The sequence below is a fragment of the Schistocerca gregaria genome, chromosome 1, assembly GCF_023897955.1.
Source record: "Schistocerca gregaria isolate iqSchGreg1 chromosome 1, iqSchGreg1.2, whole genome shotgun sequence".
Taxonomy (NCBI): domain Eukaryota; kingdom Metazoa; phylum Arthropoda; class Insecta; order Orthoptera; family Acrididae; genus Schistocerca; species Schistocerca gregaria.
In genome coordinates, this window is record NC_064920.1 from 1,160,527,537 (window position 1) to 1,160,541,811 (window position 14,275).

The 14,275-nt window shown below is 41.1% G+C and overlaps 1 protein-coding gene across 1 annotated transcript in view; it reads left to right on the forward strand.

Annotated features, from left to right (window-relative positions):
• The window catches only part of LOC126284142 (GPN-loop GTPase 3), a 31,006-nt gene extending 17,148 nt beyond the window's left edge, over positions 1-13,858 (forward strand). Inside the window, exons 3-4 of the mRNA XM_049982862.1 lie at positions 5,359-5,679; positions 12,454-13,858. Of these exons, the coding sequence (XP_049838819.1) occupies positions 5,359-5,679; positions 12,454-12,715 (583 nt within the window). The 3' untranslated portion in view covers positions 12,716-13,858. The remainder of the gene's footprint in view (positions 1-5,358; positions 5,680-12,453) is intronic.
• The last annotated feature ends 417 nt before the right edge of the window (positions 13,859-14,275 follow it).

Here is a 14,275-nt window from a genome sequence, read left to right on the forward strand (position 1 = left end):
TGGGAGAGGGGTGGAGATTCTATCGTCCACTGAGGAACTAGATCTCGCCAGACCCTCAGACACAATGGATATAGACTGCTCAGGCAAAAAGTGGGTGGCAGCAGGTGACCCTGAGGCATCTAATGCCTCAGTGAATGTTGCATGTCTTCCCTGTCTCACGATGACTTCATCCTCCAGTGGAATTGCAGCGGTTTTTTTCATCGCCTGGCTGAGCTATGGCCACTGTTAAGCTTTACACCTGTCATCTGCATTGCCCTCCAGGAAACCTGGTTCCCGGTAATGCGGACCCCTGCCCTCCGTGGCTATAAGGGATATTAGATGAACCGTAGCGACTATGATCGAGTGTCAGGTGGTGTTTGCGTTTATGTCCTAAACTTAGTCTGTAGTGACACTGTGCCCCTTCAAACCCATCTTGAAGCTGTGGTTGTCAGACTAAGGACAACACAGGAAATAACTGTATGCAATGTATATCTTCCTCCAGATGGTGCAGTACCCCCAAATGTATTAGCTGCACTGATTGATCAACTCCATAAACCTTACCTACTTTTGGGAGATTTTAACACCCATAACCCCTTGTGGGGTGGCACCGTGCTTACTGGCCAAGGCAGAGATGTTGAAACTTTACTGTCTCTGTTTGACCTCTGCTTCTTAAATACTGGGGCCGCCACACATTTCAGTGTGGCTCATGGTAGTTACTCGGCCTTTGATTTATCAATTTGCAGCCCAGGACTTCTCCCATCTATCCACTGGAGAGCATGTGACAACCTGTGTGGTAGTGACCACTTCACCATCTTCCTGTCAGGCCCACGGACGCGTGCCCAGGACTGGGAAACTTTCACCTCTGCTGTCACCATTGAATCTCCTCCACATGGTAACAACGATGTGATGGTTGAGCAGATGACTACAACAATGCGATCTCTCGCTCTTTAAGGTGGCTCCGGTTTAAGGCAATCCCTTGGTAATTGCCGGAAGTTGCTGAAGCAATTAAGGAGCGTCGGCGAGATTTACAGAGACTTCAACGGCACCCTTCCCTGGAGCACCTCATAGCCTTTAAACGGCTCCATGCCCACATCACCAACTTACCAAACAACGGAAGCAGGAGTGTTGGGAGAGATATGTCTCGACCATTGGATGATGTCTGTCACCTTCCCAAGACAGGGCAAAGATCAAACATATTTTCGGGTACCAGACCCCAACAGGTATTTCCGGTGTTACCATAAATAGTGTATTATCTACCAACACAAACGAGATTGCTGAGCACTTTGCTCGAGCCTCTTTGTCGGAGAATTACCCCCCCCCTCCCCCCTGCCCCCAGCCTTTTGCACTCTCAAACAGCAGCTGGAAGGGAAAGTCCTCTCATTCACTACACGCCACAGTGAATCCTATAACGCCCCATTTACAGAGTGGGAGCTCCTCAGTGCCCTTTCACATTGCCCCAACACAGCTCCTGGGCCTGATCGCGTCCACTGCCAGATGATTAAACATCTTTCATCTGATTACAAGTGACATCTTCTCGTCATCTTCAACCTGATCTGGTGCGATGGCGTCTTTCCATCGCAATGGCGGGAGAGCACCACTATTCCAGTGCTCAAACCTGGTAAAAACCTGCTTGATGTGGATAGCTGTCGGCCCATCAGCCTCACCAACATTCTTTGTAAGCTGCTGGAATGTATGGTATGTCGGCGGTTGGGTTGGGTCCTGGAGTCATGTGGCTTGCTGGCTCCATGTCAGGGCAGCTTCCGCCAGGGTTGCTTTACCACTGATAATCTCGTATCCGTTGAGTCTGCCATCTGAACATCCTTTTCCAGATGGCAACACCTGATTGCCGTCTTTTTTGGCCTACGTAAAGCATACAACACAACTTGTTGACATCATATCCTTACCACATATTATGTGTGGTGTCTCCGGGGACCACTCCCGATTTTTATCCAAAAGTTCCTGTCGCTCCATACCTTCCATGTCCAAGTTGGTGACTCCCATAGTTTCATCCATATCCAGGAGAATGGAGTCCCTACAGGGAGCCATCCACAAGGTGCAGTCATGGGCTCTAGCCCAAGGCTTCCAGTTTTCCACCATGAAGACGTGTCATGCATTTCTGTTGGCATCATACCTTTCATCCGGAACCAGCACTTTACCTTGATGATGATCCACCCACTGTAGTGGGGCATATCGATTCGAAGGTCTGGTTTTCGGCGCTAGTTTTACTTGGCTTCCTCATCTTTGTCAGCTTAAACGGAAGTGTTGGCAGCACTTCAGTGCCCTCCGCTGCCTGAGCAACACCAACTTGGGTGCAGATCACTCCACGCTGCTGCAACTCTACAGAGCCCTTGTTCAACCCCGCCTTGCCTATGGGAGTGTTATTTATGGTTTGGTGGTGCCCTCAGCATTGTGTTTGCTTGACCCATTGCTCCATTGCAGAGTTCGACTACCAGGAGCTTTTAGGACAAGTCTGGTGACAACTGTACTGGTGGAGGCTGGAGTCCCTCCATTGAATATCAGATGTGCACAACTGCTCACCAGTTATGTTGAACACACACTCGTAGCTCTCTTGAACATCCTAATTACTCTTCCATGTGGGCCTCTCGCAGGGAGTCAGTTGTCATCTGCTGGCTCTGCATTGACCATGCTTGGGCCACCCACGGTTACCTCCTGCGCCGTGAAGACCCACCTCAGTGTCGGTGCGGCACCCAGTTGATAGTGGCCCATATTCTGATGCACTGTCCCGCTTTGATTGTCCAGCGATGACATCTTGGATTACCCCAGACTCGTTGCCACTCATTTTATCTGACTATCCCTCATTGGCTGATATAATTTTACATTTTATTCGAGAGGGTGGGTTTTATCATTTGATCTAAGTTTTAGTGCATGTCCTTTGTTCCTCTGTGTCCTCCACCTTAGTGCTTTTAGGGTGGAGGTTTTAAGGTGTTGCAGAGTGGCTGGCATTTCCTTTTTATTCGCGAGGTCGGCCAGCCACTGTAATCTGCTTTCTTGTTTTACTCACTTCTGTTTCTAGAGTGTCTCTGTTGTTTTCTTGTCCTCTTTGTTCGTTGCCTTTCCTTCGTTCTTTTGGTTTTTCCTTTCTTTCCATTTTGTGTTATATGTCTTGTCTGTTTTATTCTCACACTTGTGGCATTGTTTTATTAGGAACAAGTGACCTATGACTTTGTAGTTTTGTCCCTTCTCCCCTCTTTTAAACAAACCAACCAACTCACCACTCTGGCAATTCGGGCCAAAAAAGCCACAGGAATGAACAACACTGCCTTCCCCTCCCCCTCCTCCCCCTCCCCAATTATCTCTCCCGCCTTGGTAAGGCTGAATAAAGAATTTACTTCTTTTGTTGGCTACAGGAAATGCTTTTTCCTGGAGGATGCACTTCATTGTGTTTCCTTCAAGGTAGGAAAACTTCTTAGAGCCGCTCTCTGGCCCCCATTCTGTTGCAGATTTCAAATGGGGCCCATTTGGACATATGATCATGACGTTGTTGTTAAAACCTTAATGTGGAAGTCACTGTCATCTTGTGTTAACATGAACTGGTGTTCATTACTTTGGAATCAGTCGTGTGCAAAATCATAGCGCTAACATCCACTTATGCCACGAGATTATGCCATGTGCTGACCTTGACCATTATAATTACATGCACACACAATTTACTCTATGAGCTGTCTGTATACTATGCACCGATGTTGATGGGGTAGGAATTGCCATGCTTATCAACCTTTGTTTTCACATCCCTTACCTCTCAGGGTCAGCAACAGAATCGCCCGCCTTATTCTTAAGATGAAGTCCCTTGCTTCATTAATTAGGACTCCATGAGGGCCAGACAAACATGACTGTTTACCCATCAAGTTATTCGGAACTGTGGATTGATGATGTCCCTCCTATAGAAAATCATCCAGATATATTCTTAAATGGGCAATAAATAATCATTCCATTGACTTAAATGGACAATAAATAATCATTCCATTGACTTACTGGTTTTTTGCAGTTTATTTGTGACCTTCCTCCTGTCCTATATTATATAACTATCCCTGGCGGAAACATGTACTGTAATGGTCAGAGGACTGAAGACGTACAAGGAATATAAGATATATTTTGCCTGCTGGTAGGGAAGTGGTGACAGATTGGACAGCTAATTTCATCCACACTACAAAGATACATAAACCAATCTTGCCAATGTTTGTTGTGGGCTTCCTAAATTTAACAACTAATGACCGAGGGAGAGAAATGATTCCCTCCCCAAAGAAGTATTAGTACAGGCAGAATTGACTCTGTGAAACATTGCTGGCTCTCGTTTAACAAGATTTCATGAAATTATGAATGTAAGTGAATAGTAAAATCCTCCCACCTGTATCTCTGATAGGGATTGAATAGCATACTCCACTATCTATTGATAACAAACAGGTAAATATAAGGAGTATCTTTTATAACATCTGAATGACCCACTTCTATAATATCTGAATAACCCAAAGAATTTGTCATGCAGTATATTATTCTAAATGGCAAGTGGTGTCCTTACTGAGTGAAGTGGCACCATGTTTAAGCTACTGGACCTGCATTTAGCAGGATTGAGATTCACATTGCTGTCTGGTCATCCTGATTTTGGTTTTCCATGGCTTCCTTAAATAATTTGAGGCAGTTGTCGAGATGCTTCCTTTGAAAAGACTAGTTGATTTCCACTATCTCTTATCCAAGCCTTGAATGATACTCTTGTCCCTAATTACTTCATTCTAAACAGTATGTTCAACATCTTCATTGCTTTCTTTAAGTATACATTGAAAAAAAGTAAAACCTGGAGTATTTCAAGTAAGATTTTGTTCAAAGTGATTATGTAGACATCTTTCATGTATGGTTATGTGGTGTAGCCTAATTTATTTGACATAGTTATGTATACAGGAATATGCACAGAACAGTTTTTCAGGTGCATGCACAGATGTTTGCTTGGTTGCTGGTGTAATTACTAGCCTTTGATTGTAGTTGCCATATAGCTAACACAGATATTCAGTCCATAGAAAGTAGATCATCTGGTAACATGTGGCAGGAGGAGCTGACCCTGCATGAACCACAACTTTCTTTTGAATTTGTTGGACTTTACAGTTTATTGCCTTATGTCCAACTGGGAGCTTGTTGAAGACCTCTGCACCAGCATAAGGAACATTACTCTGAAGTCTGCATAAGGAGTCTATTAGTAAAAGAAAATGTTAGTGATCCCCCCCACACACACACAGATGCCCTTGCCGTTTTTTGTGATGTTAGGGCAGTATACCAAGAAAAGGAAGAGGATTGCAGATACACAGTTTTTAACAGTGAGTTATATATATTAAGAAAACTGAAAAATAATCATCGTGTTTTCTCTCATAGGTATCTGGTGGAGAATATTGACTGGTTGGAAGAGCAGCTAGGTGAGGATGAGGATGACTACACTCTGTTTGACTGTCCTGGGCAGATAGAGCTGTATACACACATGACAGTCATGAGACAGCTTGTTGAACATCTGCAGCGTCAGGACTTTCGCCTTTGTGCAGTGTTCCTCATAGACTCTCAGTTTATGGTAGATCCTGCCAAGTTTCTGTCTGGCACAATGGCAGCATTAAGTGTTATGACAAATTTAGAACTTCCACACATAAATGTCTTGAGCAAGATGGACCTATTGAGCAAGACTGCACGATCACGTCTTGACAGGTAAAGCTTCTGTGCTGTATCTTGTGTAGAATAATTATTTTTTGCCACTTTTCTGAAAACTCTTCCCCATTTTTCAAACTTTGATTATTTAAATAATCCTAAATTGCTTATGTCCTTTTTGTTGTCTGTTCAACCCTTTCAGCACCTTGAGAAACTATTTTATAGTTGCAAAAATTAACAGTTTATCTCGGGACTCTGATTAATTATAAAAGCTGTTCTCCAGTGGTCATTGTTTCAGGAACTGCTATGCATGCACTAACCTCCAATCTCAAATAAGAGTGTGGTTTGATAAATCTGGTAAATTTCCATAAAAAATGGAACATTTTTCTTGCACCTTCATGGATGGTAATCTTGATTATTTAAAGGATTGTGTAAAGAATTTTAACAATGTACTGCATTCAGTTCATTTTTGACAACTATATGAATTGTTCAGTGAGACTATGATTGAAAATGGGGAAAACTGAGTTTTGTGCTGTTATCATTTGAAGGGTGGACTGCCATACAGATCAAAACAGAATTGGATGAAGTTCATGCAAATGCTGCAACAACTTTGAAGACCATTTACTTTTGGATTAATGACTTTAAACATGCTTGGGCAAGGATTGAAGATGATATGCTCTCTGAATGTCCAGTTGAGGGTACCACAAAGGGAACTATTGAGAGAAGCCGTGATATGGTAAGGCAAGGCCACCAACTAGAAATAATTGAGATTGCTGAGACCGTAGGTATCTCAACTGACTGAGTGCATAATGTCCTGCAGGAAGAATTGGCTATGTAGAAGCTGTATGTGAGGTGGGTGAGGCCACCAACTAGAAATAATTGAGATTGCTGAGACCGTAGGTATCTCAACTGACTGAGTGCATAATGTCCTGCAGGAAGAATTGGCTATGTAGAAGCTGTATGTGAGGTGGGTGCCACGATTCACGATTGGCCACAATCTATCAAAAGTGCATCTGGAAATACATTTCAACACAATATCTGGTGATATTTAATCACAATCCGCAAGACTTTTTGTGTTTATTTGTGACTCATCACTTAACATTTCCGGGCTGAGATGCCATAGTCCATACATAAGACACTCCCCTGATATTTCGCCTTCGACTGTGGAAGGCATCCTTCGAGGCAATCAGCGAACTGCAGTGAGAGATCTAGTGAGTGCCATGTATACAAGCCATCCAGAGGGCGCCGCTATCAGTCGAATGATGTCAGGTGTGCTGTGATCTCTGATATTGCCAACTTTCTCAATTGAAACTAAGGTGATCATGAAATAAAGGTTAGTGAGACGACCATCATAGCAAAAACGTTGCATTATTATGCGCGAATGTACAGAGAGGCCATTGAGATTGCCAAACACTGCAATAATTTTAATAGAAAAGATGAAGGAATTAAGCTGGACAAGATATAGATGTCAACGTTGCAGCAACAGTGTGACAATCAATTAGTTTCAATTGAGAAAGTTGGCAATATCAGAGATCACAGCACAGCCGACGTCACGCGATTGACAGCAGCGCCCTCTGGATGGCTTGTATATACGGAGCTCACTAGTGCTCTCATTGCAGTTCGCCGATTGTCCTCGGAGGATGCCTTCCGCAGTCGAAGGCGAAACGTAAGGGGGAAAGTCTTACGTATGGACCTCGGCATCTCAGCCCGGAAATGATAAGTGATGACAACATCTGCCGTGGAAGCCTTCATTCTATGATTATTTGTGAAACCTGGATCCATCATTTCATGCTATTGTCAAAACGACATTGAAAACACTATATAAAGTTTGGTGAAAATGCATCGATGAAGGCAAAGGTCACTCTTTTAGCTGGTAAGGTGATGGCCAATGTTTTCTGGGATTCCCAAGGAATAATTCTCATAGATTACTTGGAAAAGCATAGAACGATTGCTCGATTGTTTGAAACTTGCAGTGCCTGAAAAAAGACAAAGACTGGAATGCAGAAAAGTTCTCTTTCACCAGGATAATGCACCTTCTCATACTTCAGTGACAAGTATAGCAAAAGTGCACGAATTGAGCTTTTAATCAGTTCCTCATCCATCCTGTTCACCAGGCTTGGCCTCGAGTGATTTCTTCTGTTTCCCAACTTGAAACTTTGGCCTGCTGGGAAGAAATTTTCATCAAATGTGGAAGGAATAGTTGGAGTCAACGAGTATTTTGTAGACTTTGACAGAACCTATTTTTCCAAGGGGATGAAGAAGCTGGGGGATTGCTGGACCCGCTGTATATCTGTCAAAGGAGACTACATCGAGAAGTAAGGTGAGTTGTGTACAGAACAGATATTTCTTTCTTGTTTTTTTTACCAGACTTATCAAACCACCCTTGTAGACCAGTATGTTTTTTCAGTATTTCTTCATACTACAACTTTCCTTTGTATGGTGTTGATTTCAGCTAGCTTATGAATAACAGGACCTGATAAAATAATGCAATTACCTGTTTGCAGTGTACATTTACTTGAAAGAAATAACTATTTTCCTGCATTGAGCACATATTTCGAAATTTTGTCACCATGGGCACATGACAGATTTGGCCTCCATGGATCTTGTGTGCAATACAATTCCAGAAAAAAGAACACCAATTGAGAGTTTTATAATTCACTACACATTTATTATAGAAACAGGAAATGTAGAGTACATGAAATTATTACATTTATGTTTCAATAGCTCAAGTAGTTCTGAGATATCATGTAAGGGCTGTTGTGGTTGGCAGGAGAGCCAACCGTATTGCTAAAGGAAGCTGAAATGCACGTGTTTTAGCTCACACAGGCTGTGTGAGGTCTTTAACATGACAAGGGAATTATAATTGAGAAAAACGGACGTAGGTGATGGAATACTTAACTTTAATCCATTAATGACGAACGTCGCTCTTGACGATACATGGTTTACAATATCAATAGTACTGACTGTGGCGCCTTGCTAGGTCGTATCAAATAACGTAGTTGAAGGCTATGCTAACTATTGTCTCGGCAAATGAGAGCGTAGAAGTCAGTGAACCATCGCTAGCAAAGTCGGCTGTACAACTGGGGCGAGTGCTAGGAAGTCTCTCTAGACCTGCCGTGTGGCGGCGCTCGGTCTGCAATCACTGATAGTGCCGACACGTGGGTCCGACGTATACTAACGGACCGCGGCTGATTTAAAGGCTACCACCTAGCAAGTGTGGTGTCTGACGGTGCGGTGACACCACAAGGGCCATTGCTGAAACATTCGTATTAGTGCACAGTTTAACAAGCACTAACTCTGCCATGTGGACAATCCTACGGGTGGCAAATACTAGCTTGAAATATGTTATTCTATGCGTGCTCCACCTGTTTGGGTAGCTCTGTTGTCTTAGCAGATGAGTTACATGAATTACATGTCATTCCATCACGCTGCCCACTTGCCCAATTGGAGACAAATCCCAAGTTTGTGCTGGCTGCACATTTTATACAGTATATTAAGTTTCATGGGCAGAATGTTTGTGAGAATTATTGTGTTGGAACAGCCTATCATCACCTACTGCTAGAACAGCATGAAAACTGGCGAATAACATTCTGCATGTACCAACCACTGTCAGGATTCTCTCCACAAACATGAAATTGGAAGAAGAGTGGTAACTTACTACATCCCAGTCCATATGGCCTATGGTGGAATCAGCATAGCATTGACGAATACGCTCTTCGAGATACCACTCATGAGGTACCTCTTAAACACAAATGCCTGTAATTGTGTGCAGGCATACTTTGTTTTCATTGCTGAATACTGCAGTGGACATGACTTGGACTACATATCAGTGAGCTAATTTAAGCAAGACAATGGCAAAACAGGCCAAAAAATTTGAGCACCTTAACCATGAACAAGGAACTCCTAGGTCCAGTGACGTTCACCATACTGTTGTCAAATTCTCTGATAAGGACTTGTCGAAGCCTCTATCTCAATTCTCAGTAAGGATATGAACTTAATGCTCAAGTTTCACAATTGCTACCAGTTACTGAATGGAATAGAACAAGCAATGTAGCATTTCCTGAAGAAGCAGCAAATGAGGTAAGCCTTGCTACTCGCTGGATTTTACCGACAGCCAATCCCTGTAAGTCCATTATTATTAGGGTGAAATCATTCAGGGAAGGATGAAGATTTAATTGTCTTATTGCGTGGCAAGCATAATGCTACCATTGTCCTCAGTGCTACATATTATCATACGAAAGGAGGTCTGTTATTGAAAGACAGGACATATCAAATTCTCAACAGGATCCCACTTTGCACTTACCAGGAAGAGAAGGGAGCTACTAAAGAACTGTGGTTTCTCTGAGTACCTTTGAAGAATTTAAGACTGAGAGCATCTAGACTACCCAGGACGGAAAGTCTGCTTAAAATATACAGACACGGTGTACTGCTGAGATCAAGTGGTTTTGCTATGAATTCTATTACCCAAAGGCTAGCAAAGTTCTTAACCGAATTATAGGTACCTGTAGAAATCACCTTAAGAAATCACATGTTTGTTGTTATCGTAAAGCAGATGAAGGTAGTCCCAAGTGAAGTCATGGTCAGCCTCAATGTTGTCTCCTTTTTTTATGAAGGCACCAGTGGAAGCAACATTGAAACTATTGGCTGCTCATTTCTATGCTGAAAATTTAAAATTATTTTGGCACATCTTAATGACCATTTCTTTTTTGTACAGTGGAAATTATTATGAAATAACTGATGGAACAGGTATGGGTTCCCCACTGTCACCAGCCATAATTTTTTTTTTTTTTTTTTTTTTTTTTTTTTTCCTGGAGGATTGAGAAGAACGAGCATTGAACAGTGATCCTTTCTATCCATCCTGCTTCTTCAGATATGCTGACAATACATTTTTAATCTGGTTGCATGTCAGTGATGTGCCACAGCAGTTCATCAACTGTATGAGTGGTATGCATTGTAACATACGATTTACAGTGCAAATGGAGTTGTCTTTTGTAAATGTGTTGGTTGAAAGTAACTCAGATGGGCGACTTGGCCTTTCTGTTTATAGAAAAGCGATGCTTACGGACGTGTATCTCAGCAGGAGTGACTTTCACCATCCAGCTCAGAAGGGATCTACACAGAGCCAGAACTATTTTGGTCCGGGACCACCTTGGCTCGGAGATTAATCACCTGATGATGGTTGTGAGAAGGAACAGGTATTCTGTCCATGATATCAGTTCAGCACTGTCACAAAAACAAGGTTGTGACACTTTTCCATAAGGGCAGGAGGATCGCCATGTAGCATGACTTCCATTCTGCAGTGCAGCATCTAGTAAGGTGGGTAGAGTCTTAAACAGAGAAAGAATCTGACTAGTCTGCCAGCCAGCCAGGGAGATTAAATAAATATCGTGACACGTTAAAGATAATCTCGGCCTGAGAGTACCTGGGATTTATAAATTTAGTTTTGAGTGTGGTAAAAGTTATGTGGGCCAGTCTGTATGGACTCTTGCCTATCACTGTGCTGAGCACCAGCATCGCCTTATATACAGGAATTTTGAAAAATCATCAGAGGCTGTAAATAAAAACAAGATTTTGTTGAAACACACAAGAATTCTTCCCCACACATCAAACTATTGGGAATATGTGGTCAGAGAAGTACTTCATTGTAAAACGATGTGATTATAGTTTTAATAGGCACACTGTCTATGCACTTAGCAATGTATGGAAGCATGTACTGGATAAAGAAAGAGCATGGAGGAAGACTTTTTGTTGTGAGAGATGATGCTGCAAGAGATGCCAGATAAAGATCGTAAACATAATCAGTGGATGTAAGGAGTCCCACCACCTCAGTTCGCACCATTTCCGTAATGTCACTAAGACGTAGTCCAGACAATCACTTGCAGTCCTCCAGAATATAAAAGACAGAATCATTTCCAGTTTCGTGATGGTCAGGCTTAGCACCTGAAGGTGATGATGGAGGTTGTCATCAAAAGCTTCACATTTTGACTTTATTTGATATAGCAAGTAAACCAACATCTTAACCATGGCCTCTGTTGTGAAAAACTTTGTAGCCATGAGTATCACATGTCCTACAGTCATAGGTTGTTCCTCGTACAGTCTTGGAGGCAGCAGTCTGTCAGTCAGAACAGGCCTAGGGCATAATCTGTGAGTTGGTTTATCTGTGTATACTGATGCTGGAAAGATAACTCCGATGAAGTTTGTGACCTCAGCAGTATGTAAACTTGAAAACATAAAACTGACAATAGAACAGAAAAAATCTAGAAAGTTCCCTGATGTTATATGCCATTATACCTAACTCAAGAAATAAAAAGTACATTCCTGTGAGAGCAGCAGGAACATGTAGCATAACCATAAAAGTTTGCTTAACTCTGATGTCCATAAGCTTGCTGCTTGTTAAATAACAAATAATTGCAATGCTTGAATCATCTCGTGAAAATTTAAGTCAATGAAAAGGAAGTAATTAACATATTTGAGGGGTGATCATAAAATTTTAATTATCATCACCAAAAAGTTAAACTTGTATGTTTAATATCCCCCCCCTCACTCACCAAAATCTCAGTATTAAATATGCACCACTGTCAAAGATGAAAACTGTAGTCTTGCTTTTGTATGTTGCTTTCAAGTTCTTTTATTGTAACTCAAACTGCTAATAAAACGGATATTACTATACTGCAAATAGCTTTGGTTTCTGCTCTCATCTTATTCTTTTTGGAAACAAAATATTGGACGTCATTGGAGTTTTTCGGTGCTTGAGGATCAAGGTAAGGTACCGATTTCAACTACTTTTATTGTATGTTTTCTCAAATTCTCATATTGTTGTGATTGCATTTTCAGTTACTTGGAACCAGATCCTCATGCACTGTTAGGAGAAATGGAGACTACTTCAAAGTGGAATCAAAAGTACAACAGATTAACAGAAGCAATTGGACGCTTAATTGAAGATTACAGCTTAGTGAGATTCTACCCATTTGATGTAAGAGACGAGGAGAACATAGCAGACATTATGTTGACAATAGATAACATGATTCAGTTTGGTGAGGACTCAGATGTAAAGACCAGAGACTTTGAATACGAAGATGCGGAGGATGATGATTGATATTATAAGTATTACTTTGTGTACAGTGTAAAATATGATTATTTTTTTTATATGAAATACAAACTTATTATAAAAAAATGTTTCTGTCAACTTTGTGAAGTATGTTTCATCATGTACTTCAAATTGTTTCTTGCAAACATGAATTACAAAACTGTAATCATTGAATGAATTTTAAAGAATTAGTCTGGGCTGTTTGTCATAGGAATCGGTGCAACCTAAATTTGTGTCCAGTTAGCACTAGCTTGCAAGAAGAATCTAATGGATGTACATTATGATGAAATTACATATTCAGTGTAAATAATTTTGGACAAGAGTAGTGCACATGCTACTTTTGTGTCGAGACTGTTGAATGTTAATTTCAATCATAGATTCTTGAATGACTGTAATGAATGTATCGAGTCATCTGGTAAATTTGAACAGTGCGCCAGAGATGCATCTTCAGTATGTTTTGTGTAGTCATGTACATTTATATTTTAAAATTTTGAAAATAATTTTTTAATGGATTCTTCTATCAGGTTCTACAGTTGTTTTAAATTTGTCAGTTAAACTTAATCAAAAAAATTTAAGACTGTTAAGGTGGTCATATAATTTCTGTCATTTAGTAGAAGATTTGGTTTGTCATTATTTAGAGACAGTGGCCACTTTTCTTGTGTAAATAACTTTGCAATTGGTTTTGATCTTAACTGATGACTTTGGTAGACGATAAGTGACAGAATCGCATGTGAACAATCTTAAGAGGGCTACTCAGATTATGCCCTAAATCACTGGGCCTATAACATTCCTTAAGGGATGCCAGATATCACGTATGTTTTATTTGATGACTTTATGTCGGTTATCATAAATGTGATCTTTCTGATGGGAAACCATGAATCTAGTCACACAATAGAAATAATACTCCATAGGCACACAATATGGCTAGAAATCTCTTATGCGGAACAGTGTTGAAAACCTTCTGGTAATCTAGCATATGTAGTCCATATGTGATACCTTGTTAATAGCACTCATGACTTTGTGTGTGAATAAAGAAATAGCTGTGTTTCTTAAGAATGAAATTTTCTGAATCTGTACTGACTGTGTGTCAATACAGCATTTTCATTGAAGTAATTCATAATACTCAGACACAATATATGTTCCAAAACACTACTGCAAATCAAAATTGATGATACAAGCCTGTAATTCAGCTCATTACTCCTATTTCCTGTCTTGAGTATTAATTGACATGTTCCTGTTCCCAGTCCTTAGATAAGGATTTTTGTTTGAGCGAGCAGTTGCATATGATTGCTAAGTAAGGAGCTGTCATATTAGCATACCCTGAAAGCCGAAGTTCCTGATGAGGGGTATCAGCTTTTTCAGTAGTTGCAAGGGCACCAATTTTGATGATCAACTAATCCGGCCTTGTAGCATCAACCAAAACAGCTTTGCTGTGATGGTATTGTGAACAGCTGGAAGTAAGGGGACACTACAGCTGTAATTTTACCAGAGGCCATGCATCTCTACTACATGGTTAAGTGATTGTATCATATTGGGTGAAATAATCTGCAAGTAAAATAGCCCCAAATG